Source organism: Pelobates fuscus, chromosome 7 (genome assembly GCF_036172605.1).
Source record: "Pelobates fuscus isolate aPelFus1 chromosome 7, aPelFus1.pri, whole genome shotgun sequence".
In the NCBI taxonomy this organism is placed as follows: Eukaryota; Metazoa; Chordata; class Amphibia; order Anura; family Pelobatidae; genus Pelobates; species Pelobates fuscus.
This window is the reverse complement of record NC_086323.1, coordinates 96,240,079-96,252,770: the sequence shown is the minus strand read 5'-3', so window position 1 is coordinate 96,252,770 and position 12,692 is coordinate 96,240,079. Positions and strand designations below refer to the sequence as shown.

General features: G+C 44.9%; 1 protein-coding gene across 2 annotated transcripts in view; it reads left to right on the top strand.

The window, feature by feature from the left end:
- PRKAR2A (protein kinase cAMP-dependent type II regulatory subunit alpha) overlaps positions 1-12,692 on the top strand; it is a 124,370-nt gene that overhangs the window by 63,423 nt on the left and 48,255 nt on the right. For both annotated transcript variants that reach the window (XM_063426232.1, XM_063426231.1), the window contains exon 3: positions 9,866-9,918. In XM_063426232.1, the coding sequence (XP_063282302.1) occupies positions 9,866-9,918 (53 nt within the window). The remainder of the gene's footprint in view (positions 1-9,865; positions 9,919-12,692) is intronic.

Genomic DNA, 12,692 nt, shown 5'->3' with positions numbered 1-12,692 from the left:
ATCCAGCAGTTAAAGTATGAGTAAATAAATCTAATAAGAACAAAATACAAAATAAATAATAAAATAATAATAAATGTAAAATAAATAAATAGATAAATAAAATAAATAATAAAAAGAAAAAAGAAAAAGAAAAAAAAAAAAAGAAAAAAAATAATAAAAAAAAAAAAAAAAAAAATAATAATAAAAAAAAAAAAAATTAAAATAAAAATAAAATAAAAATAATAATAAATAATAATTAGTAAATAAAAAAGAAAACAAATAAAAGTAAAAATAAGAAAGAGGGCATGTTCTCATCCTCCTAGGCACAAAGGGGCAAAATATATAGTCAACTATTTATCCCAGCGAAAACACACTAAAAAAATATACATCCAAAAAAATTTTTTTACATCAAAAAATACAGAAGAAGAAATAACCCATTTGTGTACATTCATCGGATATAAATCAATCTTACCTATATAGGAAACCGGGACAAAGTGAATATCTAATGTGCAAATACATATGTATTAAATGCTAGAGTACAATTAAAATCACTAGCATATTATAAGTGTACTTAGAAGTTATAAGTGTACTTAAATAAAGTGCAGATGAGCAAACATAAAGTGCAAGTGCCTGCAGTGAAAAAATATAAGAAATAAAAAAATATAGTAATCATAATGTGTATCAATAAAATACAGTAACACCATAATTATATACATATATGAAAAGTGTTGGTAATTATACACAACTATAGTGAAAGGTGTTAATTAAATGTAAGCAAGCTACAGTGCAATGACAGAAGAATAACTTCAGTCCATATTTAAGTAGTCCCTGAAATTTCCAAGGTTTCATGCCATGTAACAACGGAAAAAGAAGGGTGTCAAAGAGACCAGCACCAATTATCTAAAGAGTCCTGAAAGACAAAAAAATATTTTTTTAAAAATTAAAAACATACAATATAAAAACAAACAAACATTCCCTATATGAGCATAGATAAATCATATTCACAATTCAAGCCCCTTGGGTATAATGTGTCAAGTTCCCGTATCCAAAAAGCCTCACGTAGTAGAAGTCTCCTGTTCCGGTCTCCCCTCCTGGGTGGTTCAATAATTTGTTCCAAAATTTGGAATCTAAGTTGTGAAACACCATGTCTCGCCTCAACAAAATGCAACGGTATGGGCAAATCAGTCAGTCCAGTCCGAATAGTGGATTTATGTTTAGAAAATCTCATCTTAAATTTCTGACTGGTTTGTCCAACATATAGAAGGCCACAAGGGCACTTCAGTACATAAACCACAAAATCAGTGTTGCAAGTCAAATGTTGTCTAATCGGATACTTTTTACCACTGTATGGGTGATAAATAACATCACCCTTAATCATAGAATGACAAGAGACACAGTTATAGCAGGGAAAATTTCCTTGTCTCCCAGCAATTGGACCACTCTTAGGTTGAGGGACCAGAGTTTTAACTAACCTATCTTTAAGTGACGTGCCTCTTTTATAGGCAAACATCGGCTTTTGGGAGAATTCCACTATATTGGGGTGGCACTGAGAAAGAACATGCCAATGTTTATATATGATCCTCTGCAGATCATCTGAGTACCTCCCAAATTTGGATACAAATTTTAACCTCTTATCATTTCGTTGCTGTTTATGAGAATGAAGAAAGTATTCCCTGTTCTGATCCTTGATCTGGTTAAGTTGATCATTCAACAGTGACAAAGGATAACCCCGTTCCATAAATCTAGTGGTCATCTCATTCAGACGTCTCTCAACCATGTGCTCGTCAGAAACAAGTCTCCGAACACGTGTGTATTGACTCTTAGGGAGGGCTTTAAAGATAGCTGGAGGATGAGCACTAGAGAAATGAAGAAGTGTATTTTTGTCCATTGTCTTCCTATATAGATCAGTAGCAAGTCTACCCTCATGCTTTTTAATCAAAATGTCTAAGAATGGTATTTCAACCATATCATAGGTCATCGTGAATTTGATATCCTCAGAGCATGTGTTCAGAAACGTAAAGAATTCTCTAAGGGACTCCAATGTGCCAACCCACAGCAGCAGCACATCATCAATATAGCGCCACCACCTAGTGGCAAACTGTTGAAATAAAGCGTGTGGGTAAATAAGTTTTTCTTCCATCTCAGACATGAAAATGCTAGCATATGTGGGTGCCACATTGGAGCCCATCGAGGTACCCTTCAATTGCAAGAAGAATTGATCTTGAAACAAAAAGTAATTCTCTTTCATAACAAACTCCAACAATACCATCAGAAAATTCAAGACATCATCATTAAAACCCAGTGTAATGAATGCTGATCTCGCAGCCGCCAGGCCAGCATCATGTTCAATAGATGTATATAAACTTGCCACATCCAATGTGACAAGGACCAAATTGTCGTCAGGTGATATCTCTTTAAGTGATATGTCTTTAAGTTTTACTAACACCTCAGTGGTATCTCTCACATAAGATTTAATATTAACCAAAAAGGGCCTCAGAATGTTGTCAAGAAATTTAGCTAAAGGAGAGAGAAGAGAGCCAATTCCTGCCACTATAGGTCTACCAGGAGGTCTAATCAAAGATTTGTGGATTTTAGGAAGAGTATATAAAGCTGGTACAACTGGTGTAGTTTCCATCAAAAATTTAAACAATTCCTTATCAATGATAAGGTTATCCAAAGCCTGTCTGAGAAAAGTTTCAATTTTACATTGTAAACTCAAAGAGGGGTCACCAGGTAGGCATTTATATGTTATGGTATCCCCCAATTGTCTCAGAATTTCATTTATGTAATCATCTATATTTTGTACCACTATGGCACCCCCCTTGTCCGCAGGCTTGATCGTAATCGCCTTGTTATTACTAAGGGTGTCTAAAGCCATTTTTTCTTTCTTAGAAAGATTATATGAGCCACGGCAGTACTTACGTGTTGGCTTGGAAGAGATTGTATTATTCAAATCTTTCTGTACCAATTTAGCAAAAACCTCAATAGCATGGTCAGCAGATGGAGGATTAAACAGACTTTTATTCCTAAGTTTGGTATCACTAAGCTTAATGTCTGCATCTCTTTGAGAAGCAGACAGTGTAGTAGGTGCTTGAGTTTTATCAAAAAAGGTTTTCAATTTAAGTGTGCGAAAGAAACGAGTCAATTCCAGATCCAACTCTATATGTGTCGGAGTATAAATGGGACAGAATGTCAAACCTCTGGAGAGGACCGAGAGTTCATCACTCGTTAACACAGTAGTAGAAATATTGATTATTGTAGTTTCTTTCTCTTCGGACCCGTTTTCTTGTGGTCCCAAATGGCTGGCAGCGTGCGATTTCTTGTCACCGCCCCCACCTCGTCGCATCCTTCTTCGCTTGAAGTTACTCGTGAGGAGGTGGGGGTTCTTTCTAAAAAAGAGAGAGAGCTATCTTGGGAATTTTCAGTGTTAGATGAATCACCACCTGCAAGATGTCTTAATTTACGCGTCTTCTTTCTCAATGTACTTTCCCTCTTTTTAAATGGATAATTCTTCACTCCACCACGGTTATGCCACCGGTATACATTTCCCATCTCATAATCTGTTCGATCTCTCTGAAATTTATTCCGCTTCCGCTCCTCAATGTCTTTTTTCAGCTTATCCACATTCAAATTTATTTTACTCTTAATCGTAGTTAAATCCAGTCCCTGAGAGGCTTTAATCAATTCCGCCTCCAATTTAACCTCTTCCTCTTTAGCTTTAACAATCGCTTGCTGAAGAAATTCTAAATTGAGAAGAATCCAATCCATAGAGCATTTGTTCAAAATAGCCTCCAACCTAGTGCAATATTCCACATCATCTCTGAATAGGGTAGGTTGAACATTCATTCTCATGCCCCTAGGTATTCGATGTACCTTATAATATTCAGCAAGTGTAACACTATGCATAGTATAGCTCAAATGTTTCTTCAAGCATTTTTCCAAATTGTTAGAGACATTATCAGACGTGGGAACTTGTAAAAAGGAATGGTTGCTGTTAACAGCCTGGAGGATCCGCATAGCATCCCCCTCTGAATAGGAAAAGGTGCCAGAAAAGACATTTTGTTCCATACTGCAAAAAATAATGCACACTGAATTCAATGAAAAAAATTTCAGCAAAAAAAAACACAATTAATAGGGAGGTGCAGGCTCCACAGTGCTGTACATACTATTACGCAAAGTAGATGGTGGGAACCGCACTCAATCCCAGCGGCCAAGGCATGGGGACACACTGAGGCTATGGGACCACTGACACTGCGATCCATAGGGACACTGGGTGACTTGCGAGACTGAGACAGGGAGACACTGGGTGACTTGCGAGACTGAGACACTGGGTGACTTGCGAGACTGAGACACTGGGTGACTTGCGAGACTGAGACACTGGGTGACTTGCGAGACTGAGACACTGGGTGACTTGCGAGACTGAGACACTGGGTGACTTGCGAGACTGAGACACTGGGTGACTTGCGAGACTGAGGCACTGGGTGACTTGCGAGACTGAGGCACTGGGTGACTTGCGAGACTGAGGCACTGGGTGACTTGCGAGACTGAGGCACTGGGTGACTTGCGAGACTGAGACACTGGGTGACTTGCGAGACTGAGACACTGGGTGACTTGCGAGACTGAGACACTGGGTGACTTGCGAGACTGAGACACTGGGTGACTTGCGAGACTGAGACACTGGGTGACTTGCGAGACTGAGACACTGGGTGACTTGCGAGACTGAGACACTGGGTGACTTGCGAGACTGAGACACTGGGTGACTTGCGAGACTGAGACACTGGGTGACTTGCGAGACTGAGACACTGGGTGACTTGCGAGACTGAGGCACTGGGTGACTTGCGAGACTGAGGCACTGGGTGACTTGCGAGACTGAGGCACTGGGTGACTTGCGAGACTGAGGCACTGGGTGACTTGCGAGACTGAGGCACTGGGTGACTTGCGAGACTGAGGCACTGGGTGACTTGCGAGACTGAGGCACTGGGTGACTTGCGAGACTGAGGCACTGGGTGACTTGCGAGACTGAGGCACTGGGTGACTTGCGAGACTGAGGCACTGGGTGACTTGCGAGACTGAGGCACTGGGTGACTTGCGAGACTGAGGCACTGGGTGACTTGCGAGACTGAGGCACTGGGTGACTTGCGAGACTGAGGCACTGGGTGACTTGCGAGACTGAGGCACTGGGTGACTTGCGAGACTGAGGCACTGGGTGACTTGCGAGACTGAGGCACTGGGTGACTTGCGAGACTGAGGCACTGGGTGACTTGGGAGACTGAGGCACTGGGTGACTTGGGAGACTGAGGCACTGGGTGACTTGGGAGACTGAGGCACTGGGTGACTTGGGAGACTGAGGCACTGGGAGACTTGGGAGACACTGGCACTGGGAGACTTGGGAGACACTGGCACTGGGAGACTTGGGAGACACTGGCACTGGGAGACTTGGGAGACACTGGCACTGGGAGACTTGGGAGACACTGGCACTGGGAGACTTGGGAGACACTGGCACTGGGAGACTTGGGAGACACTGGCACTGGGAGACTTGGGAGACACTGGCACTGGGAGACTTGGGAGACACTGGCACTGGGAGACTTGGGAGACACTGGCACTGGGAGACTTGGGAGACACTGGCACTGGGAGACTTGGGAGACACTGGCACTGGGAGACTTGGGAGACACTGGCACTGGGAGACTTGGGAGACACTGGCACTGGGAGACTTGGGAGACACTGGCACTGGGAGACTTGGGAGACACTGGCACTGGGAGACTTGGGAGACACTGGCACTGGGAGACTTGGGAGACACTGGCACTGGGAGACTTGGGAGACACTGGCACTGGGAGACTTGGGAGACACTGGCACTGGGAGACTTGGGAGACACTGGCACTGGGAGACTTGGGAGACACTGGCACTGGGAGACTTGGGAGACACTGGCACTGGGAGACTTGGGAGACACTGGCACTGGGAGACTTGGGAGACACTGGCACTGGGAGACTTGGGAGACACTGGCACTGGGAGACTTGGGAGACACTGACACTGGGAGACTTGGGAGACACTGACACTGGGAGACTTGGGAGACACTGACACTGGGAGACACTGACATTGGGAGACACTGACACTGGGAGACTTGGGAGACACTGACACTGGGAGACACTGACACTGGGAGACACTGGGAGACTTGGGAGACACTGGGAGACTTGGGAGACACTGGGAGACTTGGGAGACACTGGGAGACTTGGGAGACACTGGGAGACTTGGGAGACACTGGGAGACTTGGGAGACACTGGGAGACTTGGGAGACACTGGGAGACTTGGGAGACACTGGGAGACTTGGGAGACACTGGGAGACTTGGGAGACACTGGGAGACTTGGGAGACACTGGGAGACTTGGGAGACACTGGGAGACTTGGGAGACACTGGGAGACTTGGGAGACACTGGGAGACTTGGGAGACACTGACACTGGGAGACACTGACACTGGGAGACACTGACACTGGGAGACACTGACACTGGGAGACACTGACACTGGGAGACACTGACACTGGGAGACACTGACACTGGGAGACACTGACACTGGGAGACACTGACACTGGGAGACACTGACACTGGGAGACACTGACACTGGGAGACACTGACACTGGGAGACACTGACACTGGGAGACACTGACACTGGGAGACACTGACACTGGGAGACACTGACACTGGGAGACACTGACACTGGGAGACACTGACACTGGGAGACACTGACACTGGGAGACACTGACACTGGGAGACACTGACACTGGGAGACACTGACACTGGGAGACACTGACACTGGGAGACACTGACACTGGGAGACACTGACACTGGGAGACACTGACACTGGGAGACACTGACACTGGGAGACACTGACACTGGGAGACAGTGACACTGGGAGACACTGACACTGGGAGACACTGACACTGGGAGACACTGACACTGGGAGACACTGACACTGGGAGACACTGACACTGGGAGACACTGACACTGGGAGACACTGACACTGGGAGACACTGACACTGGGAGACACTGACACTGGGAGACACTGACACTGGGAGACTTGGGAGACACTGACACTGGGAGACTTGGGAGACACTGACACTGGGAGACTTGGGAGACACTGACACTGGGAGACTTGGGAGACACTGACACTGGGAGACTTGGGAGACACTGACACTGGGAGACTTGGGAGACACTGACACTGGGAGACTTGGGAGACACTGACACTGGGAGACTTGGGAGACACTGACACTGGGAGACTTGGGAGACACTGACACTGGGAGACTTGGGAGAGACTTGGGAGACACTGGGAGACTTGGGAGAGACTTGGCAGACACTGGGAGAGTTGGGAGACACTGGGAGAGTTGGGAGACACTGGGAGACTTGGGAGACACTGGGAGACTTGGGAGACACTGGGAGACTTGGGAGACACTGGGAGACTTGGGAGACACTGGGAGACTTGGGAGACACTGGGAGACTTGGGAGACACTGGGAGACTTGGGAGACACTGGGAGACTTGGGAGACACTGGGAGACTTGGGAGACACTGACACTGGGAGACTTGGGAGACACTGACACTGGGAGACTTGGGAGACACTGACACTGGGAGACTTGGGAGACACTGACACTGGGAGACTTGGGAGACACTGACACTGGGAGACTTGGGAGACACTGACACTGGGAGACTTGGGAGACACCGTGAGCAATTCATCTACACAGCAGAATCAAACTGTGAGTAGTTTGTTGGTGATTTTACAGAATTTTCTCTTCTGTCACTCCTTGTGATTTACATCATGTGATGTCATGCATAACTAATTATACAAATGATTAAGGCTGGTATTTTTTTTCCAAGAAAGGTGGCAACCCTAACTACTCTTCACATACTCTTGCTTAAAGGAACACCATAGGGTCAGGAACACAATCATGTATTTCTGACCCTATTATGTAAAAAACACAATCTAGCCCCCCTGATCCCTCTTGCCTCCCTAAATATAGTAAAATCTTACTTGTATTCAAGTCTGCAGTTGCTGGCTCTGCCTCTGAACTGACATCATCAGAAGTGGTGGTCAGAAGTGGTTCCCCATAAGATTGGCTGAGACTGTCAACTAGGCAGATCAGGGGCAGAGCCAGAAACATAGCCCTTGCCAATCAGCATTTCCTCATAAAGATAAATTGAATCAATGCATCTCTATGAGGAAAGTTCAGTGTCTGCAGGCAGAGGGTGGAGACACTGAGTGGCAGTGCTGCACACTAGGCAGTACTGCCCCAGGAAGCACCTCTAGCATCCATCTGTGGAGTTATTTTCTCTGAAAAGACAGTGTATAATGCAAAAAGTCTGAACGGAATGATTCTACTTACCAGAACAAATACAATAAGCTGTAGTTGTTCTGGTGACTATAGTGTCCCTTTAAGTTTGGAAGCTTAAGAGGGATGTATGGCAACAAAACTTGTGTGGACTGGCTGACAATAAAATTGGTTTAGGTAATGCAGACTTTGATTTCTCTAACACTGTGGCATGTCCCCTTTCTTCTACACTCACTACCTACACCTTTACTCTGTCCTTCTGCCTGCTAGTAAGACGATAAGGAGACAAGTGGACATGTGAGTGCTAGGGGACAGTCCTTAGAAAGCGTGGAGTAGGCGCATCATTTGATGCATTTATGTCAAGCTCAGGGTGCTGCCTGCATAGTATGCCCTTAGTTGGACAGCCTGCATGATTGGCAGGCAGCCTGACATGCATTCATGCCAGGCTGGCCTTCCAATTCTTTGGACAAACATGCCCCCTTTTTGGGCATGTTCACCCCTTTTGACAGGTCTGGTCAAGTGATTCGCGCCAGTGGCACACATTTACCCTGCACATTGACTTCCTGCTTCACTAGACACTGCTGTTAGGGGATATGGATTTACTTGAAAGATGAAAGCATGAATTAGAGAGAGATTAGCAAAGAGTATGTGTTTTCGTATACCGTAGCTGCATCCTTTCCCTCCAACACCATCTCCATCAGATACACGACGCTTGGGAGGTAAGATTGTTTTAGTGTTTTTGGTCGATAAGATTCTGTAATTAGGCCCATCATAATTGTCAGCTCCAGGCCCACTGGGCTCTTAATCTGGCCCTGGTTATATATGTTTGTATACTTGACACTATAGTGTTCCTTTCAGTTTACATATAAAGAAGACTAGAACCAAACATCATGGGCATTTTTTACTTATGCAGATAATTAAACTATTCTGATGTGACACACCACGTTTTATGCAATGTATGAGGTTTTTTTTTTTCCCTTGTCTTTTTGTGGCCATGGGCATGCCTTATATTTATGGAGGCATGAGGGGCCCATGGGGGCTAGATGGTGGTGTTAACACTGTAGGGCAGGAATACATGTTTGTGTTCCTGACCCTATAGTGATCCTTTAAGTCCACCCAGTTGCTCTACCTTTGGGAGAGCTGTACTGTATCCTTTCCCTGGGGTCCAGTGGAGCTGCTTTGATTCTGCCATCTTCATGCTGCGCTCCCTCCCGGCTGAATTAGGGACTATTTTCTTTTTTATATATACACACACACACACAAAAGTTGGAGCATCTTCTTGTGCCTGACACGTCCAGCCATTTACCATCAGCCATCACTCGTGAAAGTTGATGGAAACTAGCATCTCGCATGATGAGCAATAGCAGCGCTAAACGTCTTTGAATATAAGCATATCTCCCTTCCACCTTCACTCTTTTCACAGACAGACATTGCACCTTGGGAGTGTGTTTGCAATAATATGGGCAATACTTAAATGTTTATAAACATTAGCTTGCATACTCCTTTCTGTAAAAGTTTCCTTTTAGTATTAAGTATGTGAAGAATGCAAGTTGATTTTCCTTTCACATATTTCAGTATGTGCTGAAGCATTTAACCCAGATGAAGAGGATGAAGATACAGAACCAAGGGTAAGTAAATATATTTACATTTTTAATTCCTACTAATCTGCTTTAAACTAACAAATCAGGAGTAATTGATCTTTACTACTAAATATACAAGTATATACAAATACATTAGGGGAGGGGCCTGACCTTTCCTATTCTCATAGGGAAGAGTGAACTGATGAATCCCCATGGTACGCAGAGTATTAACTAGCTGCAATACTTTATCATTTTGCTTCCGCAAGATGTATACACGGTTTCCTATAAATATTTAAGATATTTTGTGCGCATATATATATATATATATATATATATATATTTATTTGAACTACACACTGAACCTAGTGTCATATTAGTATCATTTAAAAGGCTGTTACCCAACCTTTACCCTCTGACTGAGAATCAGGCTACTGGCTATGACAATGTTATTTAAAAGGAAATGGAGAATAACATTTTAATACAAATAGTACTATAACAAAAAAATCCATAACCAAAACACCACCCACTCACTTTTTTTTTTTTTTTTAAAAAGCCGACTCGGTGAGTAATGAATTGTGACTGAGAAGTAAAGAATGTAGCATAACCAAATGCTGTGAAATATCTAGAAACCTCTTAACATTTTGCTAAAAGCCTGTGAGGTAGCTGTCTGAAAGGAAATTGATACTCTGAAGTTTTACTCGGCAGAGAAGATATAACACAGAGATTGAAAACAGAGGAGACTTAAAGGACCACTATAGTGCCAGGAAAACACTAGTACAATAATCCATGACTAGAGCAGGGATAGGCAATCTTTGGCACTCCAGATGTTGTGGACTACATCCCCCATAATGCTCTTACACCCATAATGCTGGCAAAGCATCATGGGAGGTGTAGTCCAAAACATCTGCAGTGCCGAAGGTTGCCCATGCTTGGACTAGAGCATGCACAAGCTCCTTGGTAGAATCCTGCGTAAAAAAGGGGCGGATGCGGGCGATGTTTTTAAGATGGAATCTACAGGATTTGCCAACATCCTGGATGTGAGGCTCAAAGGTGAGGCCAGAATCATGTATGACGCAGGACGCTTGCAAGGATGGACTTATGTGGATACCACTAATTTGAAGGGAGAGCGAAAGAGGAGGATCAGTATTAGGAGGAGGAGGAAAGACCAGGAGCTCCGTTTTAGAGAGATTGAGTTTCAGAAAGCAGGAGGACATCCAGTCAGAGATGGAAGAAAGGCATGCAGTGACACGTTGCAGGATGGCAGGGGAGAAGTCCGGGGAGGAGAGATATATCTGGGTGTCATCAGCGTACAGGTGGTAGTGGAATCCAAAAGAGGTAATAAGTTTGCCAAGAGCGGCACCATAAAGAGAAAATAGAAGGGGACCAAGGACCGAGCCTTGGGGGACTCCAACTGAGACAGGATGAGGGGAGGAGGTATAAGTAGAAAAGGAGATGCTGAATAAGCGTTGGGAGAGATAAGAGGAAAAAACACGAGAGGACAGAGTCACAGAGACCAAGTGATTGAAGAGTTTGAGGAAGGAGAGCATGATCAACGGTGTCAAAGGCAGTAGAGAGGTCAAGAAGAATTAGTATGGAGTAGTGACCTTTGGATTTAGCTGCAATTAGGTCGTTAGTAAGTTTGATAAGAGCAGTCTCAGTAGAGTGGAGAAGGCGGAAGCCAAAATGAAGAGGGTCGAGGAGAGCATTGGAATTGAGGAAGTGAGACATATGGGTAAAGACAAGTCTTTCCAGAAGCTTTAAGGAGAAAGGGAGCAGGGATATGGGATGATAATTAGAGGGGGAGGACGGGTCAAGAGATTTTTTTTTCAGGATAGGTACTACAGTGGCACATGTCATGATTCCCTTTTATTCCAGAAGTTTGGTCTTTAAGGGGTTAAGGTCAGCAGGGACAACGCCAGAAGAGGGAGAGAGCAGTTGAAGATGTGTGTTAAGGAAGGCGCAAGACATGGGGAGAGAGATCTGATAAGGTGACATGGGATAGTATCGAGCAGGCAAGTGGTGGGGCGAGAGGAAAGGAGAAGCGCAGCCACCACTTTTCAGTAGCCTGGGAGAAAGTCTGAAGGTAGGAAAGGCATGATCCCACGTGTGGTTGAGAAAAGCAGGGTGGGAGAATTATTTTCTTAGCTGTTCAATCTTTAATGGACCACTATAGGCACCCAGACCACTTCAGCTCAATAAAATGGTCTGGGTGCCAGGTCCATCTAGGGTTTAACCCTGCCTGCTATAAACGTAGCAGTTTCAGAGAAACTGCTATGTTTACATTAGGGTTAATCCAGCCTCTGGTGGCTGTCTGACAGCCGTTAGAGGCGCTTCCGCGCTTCTCACTGTGATTTTCACAGGGAGAAGATACCAGCGTCTATAGGAAAGCATTGAGAAATGCTTTTCTATGGACTGACTGTGCGCGCGGCTCTTGCTGCGCATGCGCATTCAGCGGATGACGTCGGAAATTGGAGGAGAGTCCCCAGCGCTGAGGGAGTCTGGGGCTGGAGAAAGGTAAGCGTTTAACCCTTTCCTCCCCCTTCAGCCCAGCGGGAAGGGGACCCAGAGGGTGGGGGGGACCCAAAGACCCTATAGTGCCCGGAAAAAGAGTTTGTTTTCCTGGCACTGTAGTGGTCCTTTAAAGTAACATGCAAAGCTATTGACTGTAAGGTTAGTTTGGGGGGTGGCCACAGCAGGGCGAAGAAGGGAATTAAAGGTGTCAAAGAGACGCCTGGGATTGCAGGAGCATGAACTCATGAGAGGAAAAGTATGACTGGTGAGGGCAAGGGCTGCGCTGTATGAACATAATATGAATCTATAAT